This window comes from Gorilla gorilla, chromosome Y (assembly GCF_029281585.2).
Source record: "Gorilla gorilla gorilla isolate KB3781 chromosome Y, NHGRI_mGorGor1-v2.1_pri, whole genome shotgun sequence".
In the NCBI taxonomy this organism is placed as follows: domain Eukaryota; kingdom Metazoa; phylum Chordata; class Mammalia; order Primates; family Hominidae; genus Gorilla; species Gorilla gorilla.
In genome coordinates, this window is record NC_073248.2 from 42,888,388 (window position 1) to 42,900,833 (window position 12,446).

Sequence of the window (12,446 nt, forward strand, 5' to 3'; positions counted from 1 at the left end):
ACAGTGTGAGTAATGGGAAATTTGTTACTTTTGTTAGAAATTTCTTATTCTTCGTGTTTGTCATTTGAGCTAAAAATCTTCTATAGTCTTTGCAAGCCTCTCTCTTAGAAATGACCTCTGTAGACACGTGAACAATTCTCTTCCTATCTCTTCCTTTTTCACCCCATATAACTAGTAAAGTATTTGGAAGTAGCCCTCCTTATGTGTCTGCCTAGTTTATTGTTCTCTAAGGTTAGCAGTTAACCTGGCTGTTCTTTACTTGAAATGATTTCCAGATGCCTCCGCATATAAATTGCTTGACTTCTGGATATATTCTGGTTCTGGGATGTGTAGATTTCTGATCTCTTTTACTCGATCTATAAATCCCGCGAGTCTCTGGCATGTAATTTCTCTGATGCTGGTTGCTTTGATATTTAAAGTAGGATTTGACATACTCTTGTCACTTCCTGGTGATAAATAACGTTTAGTTTGTTTTTTGTTCATTTTATTTATGTGTTAGTTTCAAAGAGATTTTCTTCGATGGAAAATAGAGTAACCAAATAGTAGTGAATTAGTTCTTCAGTGCATCTCATTTGTTGACATTTTCCATGTACTTGAAACGTGCAGGGTACACCTCTTCTTCTTTTTCCTTCTCTGAGCAATGGCTAGAAGAAAAGCCCTACTTGTTTGTAGCATTTACTGTGAGCCATTACTGAATGTGGGTGAATTCATGAATGCTGCTACCTGTATGTTTTTAATTAGTAAGTATTTATTGAAACGTTGAAGACGTTATACTGTCTCTTTTCCAGTTGTGGCTTATTTACTGCCCTTAATTTGTGGAAATGGAGTACAGAGAAAGCCGTAACATCTGTGGAAGAACTACAGTATTACCCTATAATTTCATCAGATAGCAAACAGTCTAGAAGTATTTTGCCAAAGAAATAGCAAATGTATTAATTTAACTTACGTTGAAATCTATCTTAATAGAGCCTTATCACCAGTGTAAGAAATAACTTCTGGGTGGGCCATAAGTACACAGTATAAGTGATGTAAACTTTGGCTGTTGCAATAGTCACGTCTTTCATCATTTGTCTCTTCCCCGTCCCCGCCCAAAGGGTAGCACTTGACAGAGAATGTTTGTTTCTTCATAAAGTCAGTCATTCTTTTAGAATTCTGCTTTGCTGTATATAGAAAAATAATTTCTGTTTCAAAGTTTTTCACATTTTTCTTATATTGGGAATGATATTTCTTTCTAATAAAAAATAATTTACCGTATTAATCCACTCTTTCTGTAAACTTTATTTTCAGGCTTATTCTACTTATCCAAATTCACCAGGTCAGGTCATTACTGTATATCAGTTGCTTGTATATAATTATCAGGTAACTGAAGAGGGAGTAAAATGATTTACTTTCAGCTACTATTGAGGCCTTCAACTTGTTTATACAAATTGCTTGAATAGTTTTTCATTTTAAACTAGTGAAATGTACCTAAAATTTAAGAAAACACTTAGAATTAGCGTAATGAGGACCTCTGTATTATTTAGAAGTGATGAAATAATATTTTGACAGGAGGGTACTTAGCAATAACTTTTCCGTAGAACAATTTCTGTGATTTGGTGTTCCCTTCTTTGTTTCAGCATGTATTTTGTTATCTTTGCTGTCAAAGAGCTGAAACATCCAGAGTGACTTTGATGAATTTTATAGAGATACGGAGTGAAATAAAAGCTTTACCCAATTCTTAGAGCACAGAATTCCAATTGTATTTTTATCTTAGCTTGCTGCTTCACGATAGTAGTTCTCTGGGTCTCCTTTCAACGATACGACTATGTCTGTGACCCATACTCCTATCTGTGGTAAGAAATTCAGAGAATTAATATCTTTGAGAGTTCCACAATGCCATTTGCAGAAAATTGGGAAAAGGGTGAGGTTTTCTGTGTAGAAGGAACAACAAGAACTTCAGGGATCAGAAACCTTAAGTACTTCGTTTTTCTATTGTGTTTCTTTTGTTATATTAACCAAAGAGCCAGAATGAGAAGTACTTCAATGTTATGTATCTCATGTGTTTTTGAAAATGTACAGGAATATTTGAATACTTTTGGTTTCCTTCTTGTTTTTTCAAGATGCCGCCACAGTGGCCTGTTGGGGAGCAAAGGAGTTATGCTGTACCTCCGGTAAAGTGAATGCGTCAAACATATACTCCCTATTGTTCCTGGATTTTTTTTCTCTGTCATATATGCCTATAAATTTTTTAAACGGTTCTTTCTATTAAAGTGGCACGTTTTGTTACTTTCTTTTTAACCCAATTATAAACTCCTGTGGGAGCAACGGTGCCTTTTTCTCTCCCAGGTTTTTGTGTGCTTAAGCGATGGCTGGTCCACATAATGATAAGAATTCAGTTACTTTTTGATAGACTATACAATCCATGAAAGGTAGTATTAATGTGGCTTTAGAATGAGCATGTGTCTGCCTAGAATCTGCCTCTGGCTTTACCCTCGGTAAAAAAAGTCTGTTCAAGAGAAACAGAAATGTTTTGCTATTAATTACTCTTAAATAAGAATAGGAAGAAAAAAGAGTATTACCTGTAAAACACCCGAACTGCTTTCCCCCCACATAACTAGTTCCGAAAATATTTGAAAGCGGCTGTCTTTGTGTGTCTGCCTAGTTTATTCTTCCCGAAGGTTAGCAATTCATCCAGCTGTTCTTTACTTGCAATGATTTCCAGATGCCTCCTCATATAGATTGCTGACTTCTGGATATATTCTGGTTCTGGAATGGGTAGATTTCTGATGTGTTTTACTATATTTATAAATCCCGTGAGTTTCGGGCATGTGATTTCTCTGATGCTGGTTACCTTGATATTTAAAGCAGGATTTGACATACTCTGTCACTTACTGGGGATAAGTAACGTTTATTTTCTTTTTAGTTTGTTTTATTGATGTCCTAGTTTAAAAGACATTTTCTTGATGGAAAATAAAGTAACCAAACAGTGGTGAAATAGTTCTTCAGTGTCTCTCCTTTGTTGACATTTTCCATGTACTCGAAACAGGTAGGGTATACCTCTGCTTCTTTTTTGTCCTCTGAACGATGGCTAGAAAAAAAGCCCTGTTTCTCACATTTACGGTGAGCCATTACGTAATCTGGGTGTATTCAGGTGTGATGCTACGTATATGTTTTCAATCAGTAAGTATTTATTGAAACGTAGAAGACATCATACTGTCTCTTTTCCAGTTGCGCATCATATACTGCCCTTAGTTTTTTGAAATGAAGTACAGAAAAAGCCGTAACATTTGTAGGAGAACTTCATATTTCCCTATAGTATTGTCAAATACAAAACCCTTTAGAAGTATTTTAACAAAGAAATAGCAAGTGTATTAATTTAACTTACACTAACGTCTGTCTTAGTAGAGACTTGTCACCAGCGTAAGAAATAACTTCTGGGTGGGCATAAGTACACAGTATAAATAAGGTAAACTTGTCTGGTGAAATAGTCACTTCATTTGTCATTTGTCTGTTCCCCCTTCCCAGCCAAAGGGCAGCACTTGACAGAATATTTCTTTCTTCATAAAATCAGTCACTCATTTAGAATTCTGCAATGCTGTATATAGAAAAATAATGTTTTAAAACTTTTTCATAGTTTTTTATATTGGGAGTGGTATTTCTAATTAAGAAAATGTTTTACCGTATTCATTCATTCTTACTGTAAACTTTATTTTTAGGCACATCGTACTTATCCAAATTCAGCAGTTCACGTCATCACTGGATATCATTTGCCTGTGTATAATTATCCGTAATTTAAGAGGGAGTAAAATGATTTACTTTCAGATACTATTTGAGCCCTTTGTTTATATAAAGTGCTTGAATAGTTTGCCACTTTAAAGAAGTGAAATGTACCTAAAATTTAAGACGACACTTTGAATTAGTCTAGAATGAAGGCCTCTGTATTATTTAGAAGTAATTGCGTAACGTTTTGACAGGAATGTACTTAGCAAAAACTTCAGAACAGTTTTTTGAGATTTGGTGTTTCCTTCTATATTGTAGCATGTTTATTTTCATCTTTGCTGTCAAATAGGTGAAATATCCAGACTGAATTTTATCAATTTTTTAGAGAGACAGAGTGAAATAAAATTATTACCCACTTTTTAGAGCACAGAATTTGAATTATATTTTTATTTTAGCTGGCTGCTTCTCAATAGTAGTCCTCTAGGTCTCTTTTCATAGATATGACCGTATACATGACCCATAATCATATCTATGGTAATAAATTCAAAGAACTAATATCCTTGAGATTTCCACAATACCAACCCCAGAAAACTGGGAAAAAGTTGAGGTTTTACGTATAGCAGTAACAACAAGAACGTCAGGGATTAGAAACCTAAAGTAATTCTTTTCTCTGTTCTGTTTCTTGTAGTATAGTAACAAATTAAAGGAGCCAGCGTATGTACTTCAATATTGTGTTATCTCATGTGTTTTTGAAAATGTGAAGGAATATGGGAATGATTTTTGTTTCCTGTCTCTACTAAAAATACAAAAAAAAATTAGCCAGGGGTGGTGGCGCACACTTGTAATCCCAACTACTCGGGAGGCTGAGGCAGCAGAATCACTTGATCCTGGGACGCAGATTGCTGTGAGCTGAGATTGTGCCACTGCACTCCAGCCTAGGCGGCAAAGAGAGACTCAGTCTCAAAAAGAACAACGCTATGAATATCTTTGTGTAAATATCTTGGCACGCTTGTACTATTAATTTCTTGAGATGAATTGCTATAAGTGGAATTGCTAGGTGAAAGCAGTTTGCCCCTTGTATAACAATTTTATAATGAATTCTCCTTTTTAGTATACTGGTGTGTATCCCCGCTTATCAAATTATGATACACCTTTTCCAAAGTACTCTTGGTAAATCACGTATTAGTATTTTCTCACTGATGGTGTGTAGAGTGCTCTCTTTTCCACACCCATTCCAGCGAAAATTACTAGTATTTTTTAAATTGTCAGCCTAATAGCTGGAAAATACTACATTATGTTGATGTGCACTTTTTAAAATCATCAGTGAAGTTGATCATTGATCTTTAGGTTTTTTAATCACTTTTTAAATACTATTTTTGTTACTGATTCATAAGAAGCTTTGTACTAGTATTCACTTTTGTCATACATAGTGGAAAAAACATACAGGAGTAATAAGGAGGTGACCCCAGTGCCCTTACCTTATTCCTGCTTTCAATTGAGTTGACTCAGCTATTATCATCACTTGTAAGCTTGATGATAGGGTAGAATAAGATTGATAGAAATTACGATTCCTCTATCTCTATTTTACTTGGGTTTTTACAAAATTTAAAAACGAGTGCTGTATTTTATCAATTGATTTTCAGTGATGAATTAAAGTAATGTATCCTGCGAATGGAGTATTCTTGCATTCCCAATATAAACTTAGACTCTTTATATACTGCTGGAATTTTGCATTTGTGTTGAGGGCAGGGATGGATCATCTGGATGAGGCTTTGTTACTTACATGCTTTTAGCTTTGTAAAATGCGTTGAGAAATACTTCCTCTTTGAAAATAATGTTTCTGCATAGCATTCTTTTATTATTGTCTGTGGCCACAACCCATTTTTGAGGTCTCATATATACTTCAGCTTTCTTGTGTTATCTGGCTTTGTTTTGCCAGGATTGTTTCTTGCTTGAATTTCATCCTCCCCACCCGCCACTCCCCGAGAATCTGCTCCTTGATTTGCTTAAGGTTTTGATTCTGATTTTCACGTCATATCTTCTTAATTTTAGTACTCTCTTTATTTGCTCCTCTTCCTATTGCTGTGAGTGTAACTTTGCTGACTACAAATGATAGGTTTTTTCCTGGTCAGTTTATATAAATATTTCTTCCTATAGAAAAAAAAATATGTATATATATAAGTTTATTCCCAAAGAGATTGTGCATTGCATTCTTCTATAACCTGTGGCTACAGCTCATTTTTCAGGTCTCATATATATTTTTGCTTTTTCTTGCACAGTTTTGCAAGGATTGTATATTGCTTGAATTTCATCCTTCCCACCCACCACTCCCCGAGAATGTGTTCTTGGATTAACTTCTGATTTTCACGTCATATTTTCTTAATTTTAGCATTCTCTTTATTTGCCCCTCTTCCTATTGCTGTGAATGTAACTTTGATGACTGCAAATGATAGGCTTTTTCCTGGCCAGTTTATGTAAATATCAATTTGCTTACATGTTCACATAGTAATTGCATTAGACAATACTGGCAAAGGAGCTGACATGGCAGGAGTTTAATGATAATTTTTTCCAGCTTTTAGCTGTCTTTGTCACTTGATAGTCCGCATATAACAAGGAATATGTTTGCTAGAAATAGCAGTGAGAGTTGTGATTATGATGGTCTTGAAGCTCACCCCTGTTTACGATTCCAACATTTCTCATTTCAAAATTCACAAACTCACTTGAAGGTATCATTAAGAAAATTACTTTTATTATGCAGTTTGTTTGCAGGATGCTATTGACGGTTATGATGGTACTTTCTTTAAAATTAAACTTCAGCTTATCCTAAGCATTCATTTATATTTTTGGCCATAGTTGTAAAACTAACCGAAGTATTATCTATTGATTGTGGATTTATATGTATGTATGTATGTATGTGTGTGTATATATACATATATACCTATATACACATATACACATATATACATATATATACACATATACACACATATGTATATATACGTATACACGTATACGTGTATATACATGTATATATACATATATACACATATATACATACACACACACACACACACACACACACACATTATATGATTATGTATAAATACACACACAGTTGGAATTGAACAATCCCTGCTAGTCAAGCCATGGTAAAAATGAAGTACGTTGCAAAAAATGAAGTACATTGCTTACTTTGTTAGCTTTGGGCGCCACCTGCCGGCTGCAGACTGGGACATGATGGTGACTTCCTTAATTTAAAATGTTCTGACGATGTTAAAGAGATTCAGTGAATTTTATATGTACGATTCCAGTTAAGCAGGCAGTCAGTTTGTAAGACTCAAGCTAACGTCAAACTTCTTATAAAATCAAATGCCTTTCTTCCTCTTTACTGAACTGAGTATCCATTTTACAGTTGTATAGAGTATGAGAATCAGAAGAGACACCCGAGGTCTTTTCCGGCCATTCATTTTCAAGCAAGGAAACTGAAACCGAGGTCATGAAAAGATTCACTTTAGTGAGCAATGGAAATCAGGTTCTTCCCAAAGGAGAATTTTCCTCTTCACTTCTTGTGGCACTGTGACAAGGTTTCTTAACCAGACCCTTTTCAAATTTTGCACCAAATACTTCCTTATTGTAGGAGGCGGTCTTTACACTGTAGGATGCGCAGTAGTATGCCTGGCCTTCGGCCCATCAGATTCCAGGAATACATCTCAGTTGTGACAGCCAATCTCTAAACGTCGCTAACTGCCCCTGGGTCTCAAAAATCTTGCCCAGTTGAGAATCAGTGCATTTCCATAACCTCTCGTAGTCTGACACAGTTTACTGCCAGATGTTACATTTCTAAATTAAAATACATCCAAACACTGTGGTGCAGAGACAATACTGTAATATAGCTTGTTTATCAAAGAAAAACATACCCAAAGTTCATCCACAAATCAAGGGGGAATTGGAAAGGAGAAGAAGAAACTACAAGAATTTCAGAATTTGTTTTGTTTTGTTTTATTCTGTTTGGGATTTCTGAATGAACTGAGAAGGAATTGGTAAATTGTCTACAGGGAAGGGAGATCTAATCAGGTTCCCAATGGTTCAAGATAATGCAGCTTAATGTCATTTGGAAAAAACAATAATGTGAGACATTTTTGAAAGGAAAAACTTTAAAAATAGTGTTTTAAATTTCTCTTTGACATCATTGTCATGAAATAACGCTGTTAAAGGAAAGAATCAGGAATTAGTTACAAACCCAAAATACCAAGTACAAGCAGGAAAGAATAGAGAAATGCAGTAACCTCGGCTTTAGTTGATTTGACAATTTAGATTTCATCTCTAGTAATGCTGTGTAGAATCAGTAACTTCTAGCCTCTAATTAACAAAGCAGGAACCCTCCTTTCTTATTAACTTCTATAACATTACTGTGTTCAAAAAGATAACACAGTTTCTTTTGTCTTTTGTTTTCTTTCAGACAGGTATATGTGTAATAGCTTTCTCTTTTGCAGCATTTTGTACTGACATTTGTGAAGTCAACAGCACTTCACCAATGATTTTTAAATTAATGATGTGTCATAGTTTCCTGATGTGTCAATTAGTTCTTAATTAAATTTTTTTCAAAATAAGTCAGCTAAATAGTGAAGCCAAAAGAGAAACTTGAAAACAAATCGGCTGAAAATAAATTCAAATAACAGGACACTAACTTACATTGGCAAACCACTTGTACCACTTTATACGTACAAAGTGAATTCACAGATGTGATCTCATGTCATTCTCCAAGCAGTTTGCCCACAGATACATAGCTGGCAAGTAGGTGGCTTATAACCACTTACCTGTAAGGGACATAAACCTAGATCTCCTGACTGAATTAATTTTTGTTTCACTATGCTATATTGTTTCTCCAACGTATATATTACTTACGAATACTACTTCAGAAAATTTTACATTAACCTTAGAGTCTACTGTGGAAAGAATAAAGACAGTTCTGATCAGAATCTAGAAAATTAGTGAGTTATATGTATGTGTTTTTTTATCTGAAAATAAAGATGGTATCATTTATATCTATCAGCCCACTGTGAAAATCAGAATTATCAGTCAGACTGATTTCGTGTTACTGAGGTAGAAAAATGTTATTTCAAAAGATGCTTCGAACACCCTAGCGTTAGGGAAGAGGATTGTAACAAATTGGGTTAAAACGTTGAGGCTTATTTTCTTTTTGGTGGGGCTTTTTTTTTTTTTTTTTTTTTTTAAGATTTATCTTTAGTCTACTCAGTAAAGTGAAAAGTTGTTTATGAATATAGAACAGGATGATTTTAATAACTTTAATTTTTACACATCTAAACTCTCTAGTTTTGGGTGTCTTTTTTAACTACTTCACATAGTACTTTCACAAATACTAAATGGGTATTCTTCCACAGCATTATACAAGACTCGGCGATGAGCGGCACTAGGTTTAAGAAAGTACCGTATCCTTCGGTTAAAATTCCATGCTGATGTACTCTGATTAGTTTAAATCCTGAGCCTGAACTGAGCTGCACTGGTGACTAATTTACAATGAAAGTAATTTATATAAAATATACTTAAAATACAAAAATGGTATTTCACATTATGTATGGGTTTTGCCTGCGTACGTAATTATGATGTCTACTTTCCAAATTACAGTCTTCTGCAAATCCTGAGACTCCAAACTCAACCATCTCCAGAGAGGCCAGCACCCAGTCTTCATCAGCTGCAGCTAGCCAAGGCTGGGTGTTACCAGAAGGCAAAATCGTGCCCAACACTGTTTTTGTTGGTGGAATTGATGATAGGGTATTGTATTCATACCTCATTTTTACCTTAAAATACATCATGAACAATGGGATTTGGGCCCTGTTACAAACTTAAATTTTTTTTTGTACTTCCTGGAGGTTTAGAATTGCTTTTAGGTTTGACCCATAGGTACTAAAAATATCTTTGACAAAGGGCTGCTGGTCATTCGGGGACAAATGGGGGAGAAATTTCCACCTCATGGTAGTAAAATTGTAGTAAAGTTGAAATTTTTGAATGCTGAATTTTTACTCTGACGTTCAATTCTTTTCCATAGACGGATGCAACTGAGATTAGAAGCTTCTTTGGTAGATACGGTTCAGTGAAAGAAGTGAAGATAATCACCAATCGAACTGGTGTGTCCAAAGGGTGAGTAATTTTATCAAAAATATCTGAACTCCAGTCACCCATTCTATAGGTGTCAGACAAGACTTCAAAACTGATATTCGGACCCTTGTATAAATGAAATATTCTGCAGTGTTAATTTCTTTCACGTAGGGGATAAAAGGCTATTACCAGTTCTTTTATTTAACCATTTTTCTGATGTTTGTTTTTAAATGTCTCCAGTTTCTATTTCATACAGATGAGTTAATCAGTTTTCTCAAACAATTGTTTTCTTCATACACTGCACAGCATCTTAAATTTTAACCACCTTGTCTTAGACAGTAAGTTAAATTCAGGTTCACAGATATGAATTCTTTGTTAATCAATAAAGTTTTCACACTGCCCTAATCCTAGCACATTTTGACATAGTTCTGCTAAAGAAAAAGTAATATTTGTAGAGGATCTGTCATGTACTTCTCAGCAGATACTTATCATGGTATATTATTCGTCTTTTGTCATGATCACTTCTGTATATAGTATAGTAGAAGGTCTGAACCATGTACTGTATGATGGTGATTTTATGCTTCGTTTATCTGCCTTTATAGCTGTGGATTTGTTTCGTTTGTTAATGACGTGGATGTCCAGAAGATAGTAGAAGTAAGTAATCTAATAGAAAATTCTCTTATTTATCTTATTGATACAACGTTTAGTGTCAGTGATATACTCGGACTTGTGTAAAATTGGGAGAGAGACACACTTCCTGTTCATAATCCAAACTGAGAGTAACCTCACATAGCTTGTTTGATCCTGTTTATTTTTGACTGGACACCTAGGTTCATGAACTACAGACAGGAAGGGTTGGAGACAGGGTGATGGAAAGTTTTTGATCAACTTTCACTTGATGCCTCTTGACACTGATTAGAGTAGTAAGGGTAAGTAAGGTAGCTTCGTGATGACAAATTTTAATTTGGTGCGTAGTTGTCCCCGATCTTCTATGATGATAGGTACTTTAGAAGACTTCAGGTGTTTACCCAAGTCTTGGAAGCTAAGGCTTGAAAATTGATTCTAGTTTTGTTAACGGTTCTATTTTCAGTCACAGATACATTTCCATGGTAAAAAGCTGAAGCTGGGCCCTGCAATCAGGAAACAAAAGTTATGTGAGTAGGAAAAGAAATTGTTCTTTTTTGACCCGTGTAGCTTTTCAAATAACTGAAAATAGGCTTTTTTCTTCTTGCTTTTTAAAAAGGTGCTTGTCGTGTGCAGCCAGGTCCTTTGGTGTCTAATCCGCCTCCTCCGCCACAGTTTCAGAACATCTGGCAGAATCCAAACACTGAAACCTGCCTGCAGCCCCTAATCACGCTGAATCCTATAACTCAGCACGTTCAGGTAAGAACTGCTTATGTTCCTGTTCTCTTGCTTATTGTAGTCATCCTTCCCTCTGTGGAATTGTATCTACACTTTCCATAGTAAGTGGTAGTAGAATCCCTGTTTGAACAGTGTGAGTAATGGGAAATCTGTTACTTTTGTTAGAAATTTCTTATTCTTCGTGTTCGTCATTTGAGCTAAGAATCTTCTATATACTTGGCGAAGCTTTCGCTTAGAAATGACCTCTGTAGACACATGAACAAATCTCTTCCTATCTCTTCCTTTTTCACCTCATATAACTAGTTCCTAAAGTATTTGGAAGCAGCCCTCCTTATGTGTCTGCCTAGTTTATTGTTCTCTAAGGTTAGCAGTTAACCCAGCTATTCTTTACTTGCAATGATTTCCAGATGCCTCCTCATATAAATTGCTGACTTCTGGATATATTCTGGTTCTGGGATGGGTAGATTTCTGATCTCTTTTGCTCTATCTAGAAATCCCTTGAGTTTCTGGCATGTAATTTCTCTGATGCTGGTTGCTTTGATATTTAAAGTAGGATTTGACGTACTCTTGTCACTTATGGGTGATAAATAATGTTTATTTTGTTCTTCGTTCATTTTATTTATGTGTTACTTTAAAAGAGATTATCTTCGATGGAAAATAAAGTAACCAAATAGTAGTGAAATAGTTCTTCAGTGTCTCTCGTTTGTTGACATTTTCCATGTACTTGAAACGTGTAGGGTACACCTCTTCTTTTTCCTTCTCTGAGCAATGGCTAGAAGAAAAGCCCTACTTGTTTGTAGCATTTACTGTGAGCCATTACTGAATGTGGGTGTATTCATGAATGCTGCTACCTGTATGTTTTTAATCAGTAAGTATTTATTGAAACGTAGAAGACATTATACTGTCTGTTTTCCTGTTGTGGCTTATATACTGCCCTTAATTTGTGGAAATTAAGTACAGAGTAAGCCGTAACATCTGCCGAAGAACTACAGTATTACCCTATGATATTGTGAAATAACAAAGTCGAGAAGTATTTTGCCAAAGAAATAGCAAGTGTATTAATTTAACTTATGTTGAAATGTATCTTAATAGAGCCTTATCACCAGTGTAAGAAATAACTTCTGGGTGGGCATTAAGTACACAGTATAAATAAGGTAAACTTTGGCCGGTGCAACAGTCACTTCTTTTGTCATTTGTCTCTTCCCCCTCCCCGCCCAAAGGGTAGCACTTGACAGAGAATGTTTATTTCTTCATAAAGTCAGTCATTT

The 12,446-nt window shown here is 35.2% G+C and overlaps 1 protein-coding gene across 2 annotated transcripts in view; it reads left to right on the forward strand.

Moving 5' to 3' along the window:
* The window catches only part of LOC129530216 (deleted in azoospermia protein 3), a 65,635-nt gene that overhangs the window by 8,470 nt on the left and 44,719 nt on the right, over positions 1 to 12,446 (forward strand). For both annotated transcript variants that reach the window (XM_055377086.2, XM_063703413.1), the window contains exons 7-11: positions 9,346 to 9,492; positions 9,767 to 9,858; positions 10,419 to 10,470; positions 10,907 to 10,970; positions 11,060 to 11,199. In XM_055377086.2, the coding sequence (XP_055233061.1) occupies positions 9,346 to 9,492; positions 9,767 to 9,858; positions 10,419 to 10,470; positions 10,907 to 10,970; positions 11,060 to 11,199 (495 nt within the window). The remainder of the gene's footprint in view (positions 1 to 9,345; positions 9,493 to 9,766; positions 9,859 to 10,418; positions 10,471 to 10,906; positions 10,971 to 11,059; positions 11,200 to 12,446) is intronic.